Source organism: Rhinoderma darwinii, unplaced genomic scaffold (genome assembly GCF_050947455.1).
Source record: "Rhinoderma darwinii isolate aRhiDar2 unplaced genomic scaffold, aRhiDar2.hap1 Scaffold_3911, whole genome shotgun sequence".
In the NCBI taxonomy this organism is placed as follows: Eukaryota; Metazoa; Chordata; class Amphibia; order Anura; family Rhinodermatidae; genus Rhinoderma; species Rhinoderma darwinii.
This window is the reverse complement of record NW_027463534.1, coordinates 1-20280: the sequence shown is the minus strand read 5'-3', so window position 1 is coordinate 20280 and position 20280 is coordinate 1. Positions and strand designations below refer to the sequence as shown.

General features: G+C 51.4%; 1 protein-coding gene across 1 annotated transcript in view; it reads left to right on the top strand.

The window, feature by feature from the left end:
* The window catches only part of LOC142708458 (centrosomal protein of 112 kDa-like), a 73640-nt gene extending 53925 nt beyond the window's left edge, over positions 1 to 19715 (top strand). Inside the window, 9 exon segments of the mRNA XM_075848383.1 lie at positions 1769 to 1912; positions 2739 to 2893; positions 3080 to 3209; positions 7740 to 7832; positions 7911 to 7970; positions 11320 to 11399; positions 19017 to 19051; positions 19054 to 19139; positions 19615 to 19715. Of these exon segments, the coding sequence (XP_075704498.1) occupies positions 1769 to 1912; positions 2739 to 2893; positions 3080 to 3209; positions 7740 to 7832; positions 7911 to 7970; positions 11320 to 11399; positions 19017 to 19051; positions 19054 to 19139; positions 19615 to 19638 (807 nt within the window). The 3' untranslated portion in view covers positions 19639 to 19715.
* The last annotated feature ends 565 nt before the right edge of the window (positions 19716 to 20280 follow it).

Sequence of the window (20280 nt, the reverse complement as noted above, 5' to 3'; positions counted from 1 at the left end):
TATAATGGTGTTGTGATTAGTGGTGTCGGTATAATGGTGTTGTGATTAGTGGTGTCGGTATAATGGTGTTGTGATTAGTGGTGTCGGTATAATGGTGGTGTGATTAGTAGTGTCGGTATAATGGTGGTGTGATTAGTGGTGTCGGTATAATGGTGGTGTGATTAGTGGTGTCGGTATAATGGTGGTGTGATTAGTAGTGTCGGTATAATGGTGGTGTGATTAGTGGTGTCGGTATAATGGTGTTGTGATTAGTGGTGTCGGTATAATGGTGATGTGATGAGCGGTGTCGGTATAATGGTGATGTGATTAGTGGTGTCGGTATAATGGTGTTGTGATTAGTGGTGTCGGTATAATGGTGGTGTGATTAGTAGTGTCGGTATAATGGTGGTGTGATTAGTGGTGTCGGTATAATGGTGTGATTAGTGGTGTCGGTATAATGGTGGTGTGATGAGCAGTGTCGGTATAATGGTGTTGTGATTAGCGGTGTCGGTATAATGGTGGTGTGATTAGTGGTGTCGGTATAATGGCGTTGTGATGAGCGGTGTCGGTATAATGGTGGTGTGATTAGTGGTGTCGGTATAATGGTGTTGTGATTAGTGGTGTCGGTATAATGGTGGTGTGATTAGTGGTGTCGGTATAATGGTGGTGTGATTAGTGGTATCGGTATAATGGTGGTGTGATTAGTGGTGTCGGTATAATGGTGGTGTGATTAGTGGTGTCGGTATAATGGTGGTGTGATTAGCGGTATCGGTATAATGGTGTGATTAGTGGTGTCGGTATAATGGTGGTGTGATTAGTGGTGTCGGTATAATGGTGTGATTAGTGGTGTCGGTATAATGGCGTTGTGATGAGCGGTGTCGGTATAATGGTGGTGTGATTAGTGGTGTCGGTATAATGGTGGTGTGATTAGTGGTATCGGTATAATGGTGGTGTGATTAGTGGTGTCGGTATAATGGTGGTGTGATTAGTGGTGTCGGTATAATGGTGTGATTAGTGGTGTCGGTATAATGGCGTTGTGATTAGTGGTGTCGGTATAATGGTGGTGTGATTAGTGGTGTCGGTATAATGGTGTGATTAGTGGTGTCGGTATAATGGTGGTGTGATTAGTGGTGTCGGTATAATGGTGGTGTGATTAGTGGTGTCGGTATAATGGTGGTGTGATTAGTGGTGTCGGTATAATGGTGTTGTGATGAGCAGTGTCGGTATAATGGTGGTGTGATTAGTGGTGTCGGTATAATGGTGTTGTGATTAGTGGTGTCTGTATAATGGTGGTGTGATTAGTGGTGTCGGTATAATGGTGTGATTAGTGGTGTCGGTATAATGGTGGTGTGATTAGTGGTGTCGGTATAATGGTGGTGTGATTAGTGGTGTCGGTATAATGGTGGTGTGATTAGTGGTGTCTGTATAATGGTGGTGTGATTAGTGGTGTCGGTATAATGGTGTGATTAGTGGTGTCGGTATAATGGTGGTGTGATTAGTGGTGTCGGTATAATGGTGGTGTGATTAGTGGTGTCGGTATAATGGTGGTGTGATTAGTGGTGTCGGTATAATGGTGTTGTGATTAGTGGTGTCTGTATAATGGTGGTGTGATTAGTGGTGTCGGTATAATGGTGGTGTGATTAGTGGTGTCGGTATAATGGTGGTGTGATTGGTGGTGTGATTAGTGGTGTCGGTATAATGGCGTTGTGATGAGCAGTGTCGGTATAATGGCGTTGTGATGAGCAGTGTCGGTATAATGGCGTCACCCTCTTGCCCCTTCCCCGCTTAGCTCCACAACGCTGTGGCGGACATGGAGCAGGAGAAGTTCGATCTCCAGAAGAAACACACGGAGAATATCCAGGATCTGCTGGACGACACAAATGCGCGGCTCGCCAAGATGGAAGCGGACTACGTGTCACAGACCAAGGCCACTGTAAGTGTTTACCCGTTACCCCAGAGCGTGTCATTCCTCCCATCACCTCCAGGGGGCGCAGCGTGCACTTCCGTGCAGCGCACATTGTAGCCGGTTTTTCAGGGACGGCCATTACCGGAGCGCTGCGGCCGCACTGATCACACGTGTTGTCCGTTAGCGCTTCTAGCCCTCTGCTTTGTGAATAGAACACCAGACTACAGTAAAGACTGACACGGTCTGATACCCCTTGGATGCAGTGACACATGTTCTTTTAAGACCATTCGTTGCTCTGTCCCGGATATCGCCAGAATTTGGCCACACGCAGATTTTGTGGCGCGCCATATTACTTACATGGGTCATGTGACCTGCTCCACCCCGCAGTGTGACCCGTCTGATCCCGTGGCGTCCTGCAGAAATAATATTTGCTGGTTTCCTGGTCTTATCCCTGAGTAACAAGGGGGCAAGTGACTGCTCACCCCCGCCATTACACAGTCCTTAGGTCTCGTCTGGATGATGAGTATTGTTGTCCGTGTCACGTTGCGTGAGATGACAGTTGCAGCATTGTTACGCAGGGTTCACTACGACTTCCCACAATCCTCCTGGTTTCTGAATAGAATGCCAGAACTACAGTGAAGACTGACACTGATACAATCTGTCTAATCTTTACATGTGGTGGCAGCGCAGCCTGTCACTAGGACTATGCCTAACACCTGACCCACCTGGGGGCAGCAATATACATCTGATTACCAGGTGATATTGGGGCAGCTCACCCTTCCCATGATTCCCGTATATATGGAGCGCCCCTGTGATTGATTTATCATGACTTGTATCGCGATATCTCCTCCAGGCACAGACGGTGAAGGAGCTGGAAGCGCGGGTGCAGCAGCTGACGGTGGAGGCGGAGAGCAGCAGTTTGCAGCGCCAGAAGTTATCGCAGGAGAAGGCCGAGTTGGAGACGTCTCACCAGGCGGCCCGCGGCGACATACAGCAGCTGAGTGCCCGGTGCGTGCCCACACCCCTCTATATAATGCCGTTCTCTCATCCTGTACCTTTATATGTAGCAGAGCTGAACTTTTCTGGGCTGCATCGTGCTGACATCAGCTTTTCCTGCTATCACTCAGCTCTGCTCCATCTGTAGCTGCAGGTGAGCGGCCGGCGCGCGCTCTAATATTGTGACTGTCCATTCAGACTGACCGCTCTGCAGAAGGACCGAGATCGCCTGAGCCAAGACTACGACAAGCAGGTCCAGCAACTGCGCAGCAAATACGAGGCCGACGTGCGCTTCATCACCCAGCAGAGCGCGCTGTCTGCAGCCAAGGTGTGTGCGGGGGGAGGGGCCACAGGTGGTAAGGAGGGGAGGAGTCACATTCAGCAGGTGAACTAGTACTGGTAAAGAGGGGGAGGAGTCACATTCAGCGGGTGAACAAGTAGTGGTAATGAGGGGGAGGAGTCACATTCATCAGGTGAACTAGTAGTGGTAAAGAGGGGGAAGAGTCACATTCAGCAGGTGAACTAGTAGTGGTAAAGAGGGGGAAGAGTCACATTCAGCGGGTGAACAAGTAGTGGTAATGAGGGGGAGGAGTCACATTCAGCGGGTGAACTAGTAGTGGTAAAGAGGGGGAGGAGTCACATTCAGCAGGTGAACAAGTAGTGGTAATGAGGGGGAGGAGTTACATTCAGCAGGTGAACTAGCAGTGGTAAAGAGGGGGAGGAATTACATTCAGCAGGTGAACTAGTAGTGGTAAAGAGGGGGAAGAGTCACATTCAGCGGGTGAACTAGTAGTGGTAAAGAGGGGGAGGAGTTACATTCAGCAGGTGAACTAGTACTGGTAAAGACCGGGGGGATTAGTCACATTCATCAGGTGAACAAGTAGTGGTAATGAGGGGGAGGAGTCACATTCAGCGGGTGAACTAGTAGTGGTAATGAGAAGGAGGAGTTACATTCAGCGGGTGAACTAGTATTGGTAAAGAGGGGGGAGTTACATTCAGCAGGTGAACTAGTGGTAATGAGAGGGAGGAGTTACATTCAGTGGGTGAACTAGTAGTGGTGAAGAGGGGGAGGAGTCACATTCATCAGGTGAACAAGTAGTGGTAAAGAGGGGGAGGAGTCACATTCAGCAGGTGAACTAGTAGTGGTAATGAGGTGGAGTCACATTCAGCGGGTGAACTAGTAGTGGTAATGAGGGGGGGAGTTACATTCATCAGGTGAACAAGTAGTGGTAAAGAGGGGGAGGAGTCACATTCAGCGGGTGAACAAGTAGTGGTAATGAGGGGGAGGAGTTACATTCATCAGGTGAACAAGTAGTGGTAAAGAGGGGGAGGAGTCACATTCAGCGCGTGAACTAGTAGTGGTAATGAGGGGGGGAGTTACATTCATCAGGTGAACAAGTAGTGGTAATGAGGGGGAGGAGTCACATTCATCAGGTGAACTAGTACTGGTAAAGAGGGGGAGGAGTCACATTCAGCGGGTGAACTAGTAGTGGTAAAGAGGGGGAGGAGTCACATTCAGCAGGTGAACAAGTAGTGGTAATGAGGGGGAGGAGTTACATTCAGCAGGTGAACAAGTAGTGGTAATGAGGGGGAGGAGTCACATTCAGCAGGTGAACAAGTAGTGGTAATGAGGGGGAGGAGTCACATTCAGCAGGTGAACAAGTAGTGGTAATGAGGGGGAGGAGTTACATTCAGCAGGTGAACAAGTAGTGGTAATGAGGGGGAGGAGTCACATTCAGCGGGTGAACTAGTAGTGGTAAAGAGGGGGAAGAGTCACATTCAGCGGGTGAACTAGTAGTGGTAAAGAGGGGGAAGAGTCACATTCAGCGGGTGAACAAGTAGTGGTAAAGAGGGGGAGGAGTCACATTCAGCAGGTGAACAAGTAGTGGTAATGAGGGGGAGGAGTTACATTCAGCAGGTGAACTAGCAGTGGTAAAGAGGGGGAGGAATTACATTCAGCAGGTGAACAAGTAGTGGTAATGAGGGGGAGGAGTCACATTCAGCGGGTGAACAAGTAGTGGTAATGAGGGGGAGGAGTCACATTCAGCGGGTGAACAAGTAGTGGTAATGAGGGGGAGGAGTCACATTCATCAGGTGAACTAGTAGTGGTAAAGAGGGGGAAGAGTCACATTCAGCGGGTGAACAAGTAGTGGTAATGAGGGGGAGGAGTCACATTCAGCGGGTGAACTAGTAGTGGTAAAGAGGGGGAGGAGTCACATTCAGCAGGTGAACAAGTAGTGGTAATGAGGGGGAGGAGTTACATTCAGCAGGTGAACTAGCAGTGGTAAAGAGGGGGAGGAATTACATTCAGCAGGTGAACTAGTAGTGGTAAAGAGGGGGAAGAGTCACATTCAGCGGGTGAACTAGTAGTGGTAAAGAGGGGGAGGAGTTACATTCAGCAGGTGAACTAGTACTGGTAAAGACCGGGGGGATTAGTCACATTCATCAGGTGAACAAGTAGTGGTAATGAGGGGGAGGAGTCACATTCAGCGGGTGAACTAGTAGTGGTAATGAGAAGGAGGAGTTACATTCAGCGGGTGAACTAGTATTGGTAAAGAGGGGGGAGTTACATTCAGCAGGTGAACTAGTGGTAATGAGAGGGAGGAGTTACATTCAGTGGGTGAACTAGTAGTGGTGAAGAGGGGGAGGAGTCACATTCATCAGGTGAACAAGTAGTGGTAAAGAGGGGGAGGAGTCACATTCAGCAGGTGAACTAGTAGTGGTAATGAGGTGGAGTCACATTCAGCGGGTGAACTAGTAGTGGTAATGAGGGGGGGAGTTACATTCATCAGGTGAACAAGTAGTGGTAAAGAGGGGGAGGAGTCACATTCAGCGGGTGAACAAGTAGTGGTAATGAGGGGGAGGAGTTACATTCATCAGGTGAACAAGTAGTGGTAAAGAGGGGGAGGAGTCACATTCAGCGCGTGAACTAGTAGTGGTAATGAGGGGGGGAGTTACATTCATCAGGTGAACAAGTAGTGGTAATGAGGGGGAGGAGTCACATTCATCAGGTGAACTAGTACTGGTAAAGAGGGGGAGGAGTCACATTCAGCGGGTGAACTAGTAGTGGTAAAGAGGGGGAGGAGTCACATTCAGCAGGTGAACAAGTAGTGGTAATGAGGGGGAGGAGTTACATTCAGCAGGTGAACTAGCAGTGGTAAAGAGGGGGAGGAATTACATTCAGCAGGTGAACTAGTAGTGGTAAAGAGGGGGAAGAGTCACATTCAGCGGGTGAACTAGTAGTGGTAAAGAGGGGGAAGAGTTACATTCAGCAGGTGAGCTAGTAGTGGTAATGAGGGGGAGGAGTCACATTCGGCAGGTGTTCTGGTGGTAATGAGGGGTATCAGTCACATTCAGCGGGTGAACTAGTAGTGGTAAAGAGGGGGAGGAGTCACATTCAGCAGGTGAACAAGTAGTGGTAATGAGGGGGAGGAGTTACATTCAGCAGGTGAACTAGCAGTGGTAAAGAGGGGGAGGAATTACATTCAGCAGGTGAACTAGTAGTGGTAAAGAGGGGGAAGAGTCACATTCAGCGGGTGAACTAGTAGTGGTAAAGAGGGGGAAGAGTTACATTCAGCAGGTGAGCTAGTAGTGGTAATGAGGGGGAGGAGTCACATTCGGCAGGTGTTCTGGTGGTAATGAGGGGTATCAGTCACATTTGGCAGGTGTTCTGGTGGTAATGAGAGGGAGGAGTCACATTTGGCAGGTATTCTGGTGGTAATGAGAGGGAGGAGTCACATTTGGCAGGTGTTCTGGTGGTAATGAGAGGGAGGAGTCACATTCGGCAGGTGTTCTGGTGGTAATGAGGGGGAGGAGTCACATTCGGCAGGTGTTCTGGTGGTAATGAGGGGGGGAGTCACATTCGGCAGGTGTTCTGGTGGTAATGAGAGGGAGGAGTCACATTTGGCAGGTGTTCTGGTGGTAATGAGAGGGAGGAGTCACATTTGGCAGGTGTTCTGGTGGTAATGAGGGGTATCTGTCACATTTGGCAGGTGTTCTGGTGGTAATGAGGGGTATCGGTCACATTTGGCAGGTGTTCTGGTGGTAATGAGAGGGAGGAGTCACATTTGGCAGGTGTTCTGGTGGTAATGAGAGGGAGGAGTCACATTTGGCAGGTATTCTGGTGGTAATGAGGGGGAGGAGTCACATTTGGCAGGTGTTCTGGTGGTAATGAGAGGGAGGAGTCACATTTGGCAGGTGTTCTGGTGGTAATGAGAGGGAGGAGTCACATTCGGCAGGTGTTCTGGTGGTAATGAGGGGGAGGAGTCACATTTGGCAGGTGTTCTGGTGGTAATGAGAGGGAGGAGTCACATTTGGCAGGTGTTCTGGTGGTAATGAGAGGGAGGAGTCACATTCGGCAGGTATTCTGGTGGTAATGAGGGGGGAGGAGTCACATTCAGCAGGTGTTCTGGTGGTAATGAGGAGGAGGAGTCACATTTGGCAGGTGTTCTGGTGGTAATGAGGGGGAGGAGTCACATTTGGCAGGTGTTCTGGTGGTAATGAGGGGGAGGAGTCACATTTGGCAGGTATTCTGGTGGTAATGAGGGGGAGGAGTCACATTTGGCAGGTAATGAGGGGGGGAGTCACATTTGGCAGGTGTTCTGGTGGTAATGAGGGGGAGGAGTCACATTCAGCAGGTGTTCTCGTGGTAATGAGGGGGAGGAGTTACATTTGTCAGGTGTTCTGGTGGTATTGAGGGGGAGGAGTCACATTTGTCAGGTGTTCTGGTGGTATTGAGGGGGAGGAGTCACATTCGGCAGGTGTTCTTTTGCTAATGAGGGGGAGGAGTATGATGAGTTCTGCGCAGTGTGTATCGATAGTCGCTGACCTACGGTCTGGTCTCACTCCACCCCCCCAGGCCTCGGCGCTGATAGACGAGCTGGAACAGTCCCTGTCCTGGACCAAACAGCAAGGACAAGAGCGAGAGCATCAGCTGCAGCAGGACATGCGGGTAAATCAGGTGTAAATACCACAACACGTACTACAACTCCCATCATCTACTTAATATAAGACAACTGATCTCTTACAGGAGCAAGAAAGCAAATTTCAAAAGGAAAAGCTGCAAGCGGAGCATCAATGGGAGAGAAAGGTGAGACTGGATGCTGGGAGTAGTAGTACCGGTGCAGCTCCACTAGTGACCAGCAGGGGGCATCATTAGTATTCAGTATATAGGGAGTGGACATCTGGTAACACACACTGCTGGGTCTTCCCCTCCCCCGGTCGTGTGGCAGTGGAGGGGTTAGTTCCTGATGGCGTTGCTGCAGAGGTGTAGAGCGCCCCCGCTGTGCGGTGTTAGGAACGGCAGTGGTCGAGTTATTCTCATAAGCAGCGTTGTATATTTGGTTCTCGCTGCAAGTAATGTATAGAGGATGTAACACGGCGGGGGGAGGGGCTGGACGTATCGTGGACCCCAATACACGGCACAGGACACGTCCTCGGAGCTCTGCCAGGATCATAGAATGTCATGTGCATGTCTACTAAACGCTGCCAACGTCCCATGATGTCCTATACTCCAGTCACATTCAAAGCTGCGTCATGTCCTATACTCCAGTCACATTCAGAGCTGCGTCATGTCCTATACTCCAGTCACATTCAGAGCTGCGTCGTGTCTTATACTCCAGTCACATTCAGAGCTGCGTCATGTCCTATACTCCAGTCACATTCAGAGCTGCGTCATGTCCTATACTCCAGTCACATTCAGAGCTGCGTCATGTCTTATACTCCAGTCACATTCAAAGCTGCGTCATGTCTTATACTCCAGTCACATTCAGAGCTGCGTCATGTCCTATACTCCAGTCACATTCAGAGCTGCGTCATGCCTTATACTCCAGTCACATTCAAAGCTGCGTCATGTCTTATACTCCAGTCACATTCAGAGCTGCGTCATGTCCTATACTCCAGTCACATTCAAAGCTGCGTCATGTCTTATACTCCAGTCACATTCAGAGCTGCGTCATGTCTTATACTCCAGTCACATTCAGAGCTGCGTCATGTCTTATACTCCAGTCACATTCAAAGCTGCGTCATGTCTTATACTCCAGTCACATTCAAAGCTGGGTCATGTCTTATACTCCAGTCACATTCAGAGCTGCGTCATGTCCTATACTCCAGTCACATTCAGAGCTGCGTCATGTCTTATACTCCAGTCACATTCAGAGCTGCGTCATGTCCTATACTCCAGTCACATTCAGAGCTGCGTCATGTCTTATACTCCAGTCACATTCAAAGCTGCGTCATGTCTTATACTCCAGTCACATTCAAAGCTGGGTCATGTCTTATACTCCAGTCACATTCAGAGCTGCGTCATGTCTTATACTCCAGTCACATTCAGAGCTGCGTCGTGTCTTATACTCCAGTCACATTCAGAGCTGCGTCGTGTCTTATACTCCAGTCACATTCAGAGCTGCGTCGTGTATTATACTCCAGTCAGGTCCAGAGCTGTGTCGTGTCTTATACTCCAGTCACATTCAGAGCTGCGTCATGTCTTATACTCCAGTCACATTCAGAGCTGCGTCATGTCTTATACTCCAGTCACATTCAGAGCTGCGTCATGTCTTATACTCCAGTCACATTCAGAGCTGCGTCATGTCCTATACTCCAGTCACATTCAGAGCTGCGTCATGTCTTATACTCCAGTCACATTCAAAGCTGCGTCATGTCTTATACTCCAGTCACATTCAGAGCTGCGTCGTGTATTATACTCCAGTCAGGTCCAGAGCTGTGTCGTGTCTTATACTCCAGTCACATTCAGAGCTGTGTCGTGTCTTATACTCTAGTCAGGTCCAGAGCTGTGTCGTGTCTTATACTCCAGTCACATTCAGAGCTGTGTCGTGTCTTATTCTGCAGTCACATTCAGAGCTGCGTCGTGTCTTATACTCCAGTCACATTCAGAGCTGTGTCGTGTCTTATACTCCAGTCACATTCAGAGCTGTGTCGTGTCTTATACTCCAGTCACATTCAGAGCTGTGTCGTGTCTTATACTCCAGTCAGGTCCAGAGCTGTGTCGTGTCTTATACTCCAGTCACATTCAGAGCTGTGTCGTGTCTTATTCTGCAGTCACATTCAGAGCTGCGTCGTGTCTTATACTCCAGTCACATTCAGAGCTGCGTCGTGTCTTATACTCCAGTCACATTCAGAGCTGCGTCGTGTCTTATACTCCAGTCACATTCAGAGCTGTGTCGTGTCTTATTCTGCAGTCACATTCAGAGCTGCGTCATGTCTTGTACTCCAGTCAGTTCCAGAGCTGCGTCATGTCTTGTATGTGTCTCTCCGCTGATATCCCATGATGCACTATACTTTGTGGTAAAGCATTCCGGTAGATGCCGTGTGCAGGGCCGATGTAAACACTACCTCCCAGGATGCAGCACAGCAGAGCCTTCTCAGCGCACACCCCCGACATTATTTTGGAGGGTGGCCTGTACTATTCGCGTCTTACACAGCAGAGCAGAATGTAGTGGCACGAGTCGACCCGGGGTCATTGCCCCCGCGCCGCCGCTGATCAGAGAGCGAGAGAAGGGGCCGTCACTCATAGACCCCGGGTACGACCAGATAAAACCGCAGAATGTGGCGAAACGTCAATCGTCCCTGAAAATCCACAAATGAGCCGCCGGACCGACCGATACTCGCCACGTAGCCACGCCCAGTTTAATGTGGGTTAGCGGTACATTGATCTTTATGGAGCAGGCTGCTGATTGGTGGTTTGCCGCTCCCTCCCCCAATCCCCAGGACCATCTCAGGCACGTAATTCCCAGGTGTTCGCCATGTGTTCCTCGCCGACCGTTACTGCCTCATATAGAACACCTGATGGCGTCGGCGCGGTCGTAAACCGCCATGCTGATCCCGTGTAATCGTCTCCTTCCGTCCAACGCCAGTAAATCGTCTGCAGCGGAAGAAAACGGTTTTCCTCCATTTTGTTTACAGTTCGTGGATTTGCGCTGTCAGAATTCCTGATCCAGCAAAAAAAAAAATAATTTATACTCTAGTCACATCCAGAGCTGCATTATGTCCTTTTCTGTAGTCACATTCCAAACTACCTCACATCTCATGCTGCCGTTACATCCGGAGCTGCATCGTGCCTTATACTCCAGTCAGGTCCAGAGCTGCGTCATGTCAATATTCTCTAGTCACAATCAGAGCTGCCTCACATCTCATGCTCCCGTCACATCCGGAGCTGCATCGTGCCTTATAATCCAGTCACAATTCTACTCTCACATGCCTTGTTCTCCAGTCACATCCAGAGCAGTGTTCAGGATTTGCTGCTACATCACATCTTATACTCTCAGTCCTTTCCGGCAGATTTTGCTTATACTGCAGTCACACCCAGAGCTGCGCTAAGCATTTAGTTATTTCTTATACTCCAGTCACAACCAGAGCTGCGTCTTTAGCTAGAAATGGAGGATTTGTGCTTCACTCCTGACTTCTTTTCCTTCCTCCTGCAGGTTCATGATCTTCAGAAGAAGCTGGAAGACGAGAGGGACGGCGGCGCCAAGAAAATGGCCAAAATGGCCGATCTGCTAGGGTGAGTCCAGTATAGATGGTCCCCCACATCTCTGCACCCCGCTGCTGCGGTGGTGAGTGCTCCCTACTGTACGACCCCCCTGTCTTCATGAGTTCTGGGTAATAACCCGCGGAGCTTTGCCGTTGACTGATGGGAGAAGATCAGGACGTGTTCAGATGATGTGGAGAATCCAACACGGAATACAAGGGAAATTCACGTAAGAATTGCGCTCGTTACTCGCAGAGTTTTCACGCATCCGGTCCGTGTACCGCGAGCCCGCGACGGAGAATCCGTATTGGTAGATTTCCTCCTGAAAACAATGCAGGCGGTTTGTGGAGGACGTCGTAGGGATTGTGGGGCGGATTCTGGGGCGCTCTCCTAGTGCTGCTGCGTTCAGCTCACAGACGATTGTCTGCACTGATGCATTGTAACGAACCCTCAGCTGTGAGCGCTGTTAGGTCAGGCTGTAGACCAGGGAGTCACATCGGGGCAGGTTCTCCTATGCTGTGGCTCCCAGAGAATAACGCCCACAATGTGATGTCACACCGCTGCTCTCTAGTGTATAGCCATCCGCAGTGACATCACACTTGTGCTTGTATATATCTGACCGTATTCGAGGGGACGGAGCAGCTGGAAATCTGCATTTTGGTCATGTGACAATTTCTCATGGTTTGTATGAATTGTGAGACTAATATTGGGCAATAGACGCAGAGTCCAACCAGCGCCCCAATCTTCTCATCACCTCCAGGTTACCCCTCCTGACCCCACTCACTGATGTCATCACATGATGTCCTCATATATCACCACACCTTCTGTGACCCACCTCTGATAGCCACACCCCCTGATGATGTCACCTCTGATAGCCACACCCCTTGATGATGTCACATGAAAGCAGCTTTCAGTCACTGTTTCCATCTATACCTCATGCTCCGCGTCATCCCCTTCCCACATATTTGATGATGTCACTCTGTTGTCCCTGTGATGACATCATCACCCAATAATCATGTCACCAACTGCACAGACTAAATAGCCATTCTGGACTGTAGGACAGCTGGGTGGTAACTCTACGAGCCTGTGGTGGTGATTCCTCGCACTGTTATTAATGAGCGTTCCGGCCGTGGCGCCGCTCTCTTCTTGCTGTGGGGAACAGATGGCGATCCGCTGCTGCTTGTTTTTTGGGAATTCCTCCGGGACTTTGTTCACTAAAGAATTCTGCAGCTTTTCGGATCGGCTGGATGCGCTGGTCTCAGCCCTCGCTCCTGCGCAATGCGCAGCACTGCCCCGACCGTCTGGAGGTCGGGGCCGCTAAACTGCGGAAACTACAATAATCTCTACACTGAAAGTCCAGAAATCCTCATCCGGACAAGAAATGGTCTCCTGTGTTATACTCCAGTCACATCCAGAGCAGCAGACACAGCACTTTAACACCGACCTCATAGGCGCAGTGCATTGTGGGAGATGAGTGATGGTTCATTATCGTAGGGGGCCATATTTCTCAATGTAGATTTCCCGAGGTGGATGATGTCATCAGAAGGCGGTACTAAAAGGAAGCAGCGTGTATAAGGCCGCCACGATCAGAGGGAAGCGCAGTGATAAAAAGAGGGATCTAGTTTTCTCTGTTATCAGCCGTTCCAGCCCGGGCAGAGGAGGAAAACCGCGTTGCAAAACTGGCAATCAGCAATGCTACCACGTGTGGCTTTGTCGCGGGCTCATGGCGTGGGGCTCGGCCAGTAGAGCGCCCCCAGGGTGTGGATGTGATCTCTGGGTGGAGGATCTTCTCATGGACGTCCCACCCCAGGACAACGAGGAGCTGCGCCAATGTCCAGTCATGTGACCAACCATCGCCTGAGGCCGCACGGAGGATCAGTCCGTCCCGCGCTGCGCAAAATCTGAGGTTTCTTTTTATTTAAACAGTATTTTTACAGGTATAAATGTTCCCCTCCGCCTTCTACAGCTCGGCCTGCTGATCCCGCCTGATACCACCGCCACTACTACTACTACCACCGCCACCACTACTACTACTACTACCACCGCCACCACTACTACTACCACCGCTACTACTACCACTGCCACCACTACTACTACCACTGCCACCACTACTACTACCACCGCCACCACTACTACTACCACCGCCACTACTACTACCACCGCCACCACTACTACTACCACCGCCACCACTACTACTACCACCGCCACCACTACTACTACCACCGCCACCACTACTACTACCACCGCCACCACTACTACTACCACCGCCACTACTACTACCACCGCCACCACTACTACTACCACCGCCACTGCTGCTGCCACCGCCACTACTACTACTACCACCGCCACCACTACTACTACCACCACTACTACTACTACCACCGCCACCACTACTACTACTACTACCACCGCCACTACTACTACCGCCGCCACTACTACTACCGCCGCCACTACTACCACCACCGCTACTACTACTACCACCGCCACTACTACTACTACCACCACTACTACTACTACCACCACTACTACTACCACCACTACTACTACTACCACCGCCACCACTACTACTACTACTACTACCGCCGCCACTACTACTACCGCCGCCACTACTACCACCACCGCTACTACTACTACCACCGCCACTACTACTACTACCACCACTACTACTACTACCACCGCCACAACTACTACTACTACCACCGCCACTACTACTACTACCACCACTACTACCACCGCCACCACTACTACTACTACCACCACTACTACTACTACCACCGCCACTACTACTACCACCACCACTACTACTTCTACCACCGCCACTACTACTACTACCACCACTACTACTACTACCACCGCCACTACTACTACTACCACCACTACTAATACTACCACCGCCACTACTACTACCACTACTACCACCGCCACTACTACTACCACCGCCACTACTACCGCCGCCACCACTACTACTGCCGCCACCACTACAACTATCGCCGCCACTACTACCACCACTGCTACTACTACCACCACCGCCACTACTACCACCGCCACTGCTACCACTACTGCCACCACTGCTGCTGCTACTACAGCCACCACTACTACTACTACCACCGCCACCACTACTACTACCACCGCCACCACTACTACTACTACCACCGCCACTACTACTACCACCGCCACCACTACTACTACCACCGCCACCACCACTACTACTACTACCACCGCCACCACTACTACTACCACCGCCACTACTACTACCACCGCCACTACTACTACCACCACCACTACTACTTCTACCACCGCCACTACTACTACTACCACCACCACTACTACTACTACCACCGCCACTACTACTACTACCACCACTACTAATACTACCACCGCCACTACTACCACCGCCACTACTACTACCACCGCCACTACTACTACCACCGCCACTACTACCGCCGCCACCACTACTACTGCCGCCACCACTACAACTATCGCCGCCACTACTACCACCACTGCTACTACTACCACCACCGCCACTACTACCACCACTACTACTACTACCACCACTTCCACTACTACCACCACCGCCACCACTACTACTGCCACCGCCACTACTATCACCACTGCTACTACTACCACCACCGCCACTACTACCACCACTACTACTACTACCACCACCGCTGCTACCACCGCCACTACTACCACCACCGCCACTACTACTACCACCGCCACCACTACTACTACCACCGCCACTACTACTACCACCACTACTACTACCACCGCCACTACTACTACTACCACCACTACTACTACTACCACCGCCACCACTACTACTACTACCACCGCCACTACTACTACCACCACCACTACTACTTCTACCACCGCCACTACTACTACTACTACCACCGCCACTACTACTACCACCACTACTAATACTACCACCGCCACTACTACTACCACTACTACCACCGCCACTACTACTACCACCGCCACTACTACCGCCGCCACCACTACTACTGCCGCCACCACTACAACTATCGCCGCCACTACTACCACCACTGCTACTACTACCTCCACCGCCACTACTACCACCGCCACTGCTACCACTACTACCACCGCCACCACTGCTGCTGCTACTACAGCCACCACTACTACCACCGCCACCACTACTACTACCACCGCCACCACTACTACTACTACCACCGCCACTACTACTACCACCGCCACCACTACTACTACTACCACCGCCACCACTACTACTACTACCACCGCCACCACTACTACTACCACCGCCACCACTACTACTACCACCGCCACCACTACTACTACTACCCACCGCCACTACTACTACCACCGCCACCACTACTACTACTACTACCACCGCCACCACTACTACTACTACCACCGCCACCACTACTACTACCACCGCCACCACTACTACTACCACCGCCACCACTACTACTACCACCGCCACCACTACTACTACTACTACCACCGCCACTACTACTGCCACCACTACTACTACCACCGCCACTACTACTACCACCACCACTACTACTACTACCACCGCCACTACTACTACCACCGCCACCACTACTACTACTACCACCGCCACTACTACTACCACCAACACTACTACTTCTACCACCGCCACTACTACTACTACCACCGCCACTACTACTACTACCACCACTACTAATACTACCACCGCCACCACTACTACCACCACCACTACTACTACCACCGCCACTACTACCGCCGCCACCACTACTACTGCCGCCACCACTACAACTATCGCCGCCACTACTACCACCACTGCTACTACTACCACCACCGCCACTACTACCACCACTACTACTACTACCACCACTTCCACTACTACCACCACCGCCACCACTACTACTGCCACTGCCACTACTATCACCACTGCTACTACTACCACCACCGCCACTACTACCACCACCACCACTACTACTACTACCACCACCGCTGCTACTACCACCACCGCCACTACTACCACCACCGCCACCACTACTACTGCCACCGCCACTACTACTACCACTGAAGAAGCCAGGAGATCAAAGCTGAAATGTTATTACCACCAGAGCCTCCCACAGGGACCACCGCGCTGCAGTCACATCAGTCAGGGCGAGTGCCGACACCTCCATGTGTGTAACCGAACACGTGACATCCAGACGAGGGCTCGGTCACACCGTAAATATAACCGTGTACATGAGAAGAGAACCGACACCTCAATGTGCGGGGACTAAAGGAGCCCAACTCATCCAACACCATCAAAGAGCATCTAAACAACTCCCATCATCCGGGTGACAGCGACCATCACAACACTCTACAAAATCAGCACACTCCTGACATACTCTGTGCTGCTGGAGATCCTGCTCCTTCCACTGTGTAACTCTCAGCCTCTGACCTCCCCACATGATCAGCACACTCCTCTCCTGACATACTCTGTGCTGCTGGAGACCCTGCTTCTCCCACTATGTAACTCTCAGCCTGTGACCTCCCCACATGATCAGCACACTCCTCTCCTGACATACTCTGTGCTGCTGGAGATCCTGGTCCCCCCACTATGTAACTCTCAGCCTTTGACCCCCCCCCCCACACATGATCAGCACACTCCTCTCCTGACATACTCTGTGCTGCTGGAGATCCTGCTCCTCTCACTATGTAACTCTCAGTCTGTCACCTCCCACATGATCCGCACGCTCCTCTCCTGACATACTCTGTGCTGCTGGGATCCTGCTCCTCCCACTATGTAACTCTCAGCCTGTAACCCCCCCCCCCCCCACACACATGATCAGCACACTCCTCTCCTGACATACTCTGTGCTGCTGGAGATCCTGCTCCTCCCACTATGTAACTCTCAGCCTGTGACCTCCTCACATGATCAGCACACTCCTCTCCTTACATACTCTGTGCTGCTGGAGACCCTTCTCCTCCCACCATGTAACTCTCAGCCTGTGACCCCCCCCCCCACCCCCCCACATGATCAGCACACTCCTCTCCTGACATACTCTGTGCTGCTGGAGATCCTGCTCCTCCCACTATGTAACTCTCAGCCTGTGACCCCCCCCCCCCTCACACATGATCAGCACACTCCTCTCCTGACATACTCTGTGCTGCTGGAGATCCTGCTCCTCCCACTATGTAACTCTGAGCCTGTGACCCTCCACATGATCATCACACTCCTTTCCTGACATACTCTGTGCTGCTGGAGACCCTGCTCCTCCCACTATGTAACTCTCAGCCTGTCACCCCTCACATGATCAGCACTCTCCTGACATACTCTGTGCTGCTGGAGATCCTGCTCCTCCCACTATGTAACTCTCAGCCTGTGACCCCGCCCCCCCCCCCACACACACACACACACACACATGATCAGCACTCTCCTCTCCTGACATACTCTGTGCTGCTGGGGATCCTGCTCCTTCCACTATGTAACTCACAGCCTGTGACCCAACCCCCCCCACATGATCAGCACACTCCTCTCCTGACATACTCTGTGCTGCTGGAGACCCTGCTCCTCCCACTATGTAACTCTCAGCCTGTCACCCCTCACATGATCAGCACTCTCCTGACATACTCTGTGCTGCTGGAGATCCTGCTCCTCCCACTATGTAACTCTCAGCCTGTGACCCCGCCCCCCCCCCCCCCACACACACACACACATGATCAGCACTCTCCTCTCCTGACATACTCTGTGCTGCTGGGGATCCTGCTCCTTCCGCTATGTAACTCACAGCCTGTGACCCCCCCCCCCCCCACATGATCAGCACACTCCTTTTCTGACATACTCTGTGCTGCTGGAGACCCTGCTCCTCCCACTATATAACTCTCAGTCTGTCACCTCCCACATGATCAGCACAATCCTCTCCTGACATACTCTGTGCTGCTGGAGATCCTGCTCCTTCCACATAATCAGCACACTCCTCTCCTGACATACTCTGTGCTGCTGGAGATCCTGCTCCTCCCACTATGTAACTCTCAGCCTGTGACACACACACACACACACACACACGCACATGATCAGCACTCTCCTCTCCTGACATACTCTGTGCTGCTGGAGATCCCTGCTCCTCCCACTATGTAACTCTCAGCCTGTGACCTCCCACATGATCAGCACACTCCTCTCCTGACATACTCTGTGCTGCTGGAGATCCCTGCTCCTTCCACATGATCAGCACACTCCTCTCCTGACATACTCTGTGCTGCTGGGGATCCTGCTCCTCCCACTATGTAACTCTCAGCCTGTCACCCCCCCCCCCCACATGATCAGCACACTCCTCTCCTGACATGCTCTGTGCTGCTGGAGATCCTGCTCCTTCCACTATGTAACTCTCAGCCTGTCACCCCCCACATTATCAGCACACTCCTCTCCTGAAATACTCTGTGCTGGGGTCTTATCCCTTCTCTTTATCATCTTTTTACCCACAATCCTCAGGTGCGGTCTCTTTCGGTTTGGTTGTGTACCCCTGTAGGGGTCTTGGTGTGACGGTCCGTTAGCGTCTTTTTTTGTTGTTGGGCTGTGGTTTTGATTCCTGCAGGGGATTCTGGGAGATTTCAGCTCTGAGGCTGCAGCATTGACAGTAATGAGACTGGATCTTCCCGTGATGAAGGTTTTTGTTGCTTTTTTTCTTCCAGGGAGCGGGAGGAGCAGCTGAGCCGGGTGACGGAGATGCGAGAGTCCAGGCTGAGGCCACAGAGAAGTTTAAGCGTCAGGTGGAGCGGAACACGGAGAAGGTGTACGGCGAGATGAAAGAGCAGGTAAAGAAGCGTGGACGCTGAGCCCCCAGCGGTTACATTGTCAGCTCTTGTGGTGTGTGGAGTAAAGGGGCGGGAAGGCGCCATATTTTAAGGTTATCTGATTGGTCTATGAGTTCAGTGCTGCTGCACAGGCTGATTACTGGGGGCGTGGCTATCCTGGATGACATCACGATGACATCACTATAGAGGTTCCGTCACCTGCTGATCCACTTTCTAGTCTGCGGGGAGATCAGCAGCATGGAGTGGACAATATCCTACCCCCGAGTTAGTGCCCACCCAACTCTGCTACATCCCTGACTGTTTCTGTACTTGTATATGGCAGCTGTGCCGCTCAGGACTCTGGGAAAGATGGGTGACCACATAATGGGGAGCTGAGATGGAGCAACTGTGATAATAATAGATAAACAGCGTGCGGCCTAGACCTGATCCGCTATTACTCTCCTGTGTCAGCCTCCGTGACTTCTCTCCCCTACAGATGGAGAAGGTGGAGGACGACTGAACCGATCCAAGAGTCTCCGCGAGAAGCAGAGTCAGGAGTTCAGCCGTCAGCTGCAGGAAGTGAAGGAGCAGTACGAGCAGCAGGTCAGTGACTTCAAGGGGAACCACAGTGCAATGATCAGAATTGTGAGTGCAGCTCTGGATGTGACTGGAGTATTGAAGGTTTATCACTTCTCTCCGGATTCTTCTTATTCTGCATCCGAGAAGTAAATACGGCCGCCGCTCCAGCGCACCTGTCACTGAACGGACGTCACCTCCGCTGCACCTGTCACTGAACGGACGTCACCTCCACTGCACCTGTCACTGAACGGACGTCACCTCCACTGCACCTGTCACTGAACGGACGTCACCTCCACTGCACCTGTCACTGAACGGACGTCACCTCCACTGCACCTGTCACTGAACGGACGTCACCTCCACTGCACCTGTCACTGAACGGACGTCACCTCCACTGCACCTGTCACTGAACGGACGTCACCTCCACTGCGCCCCGCCCCGTGATTACCCTCCCCCTCACACCAACAGCCTTATTATATCCTGCAGATTATTACACCACTGACCTCTCTACAGATCTGCAGAACATCGCTCCTCTACCTCCTGACAGATACATAGTGATACATCCTGCAGATTATTACACCACTGA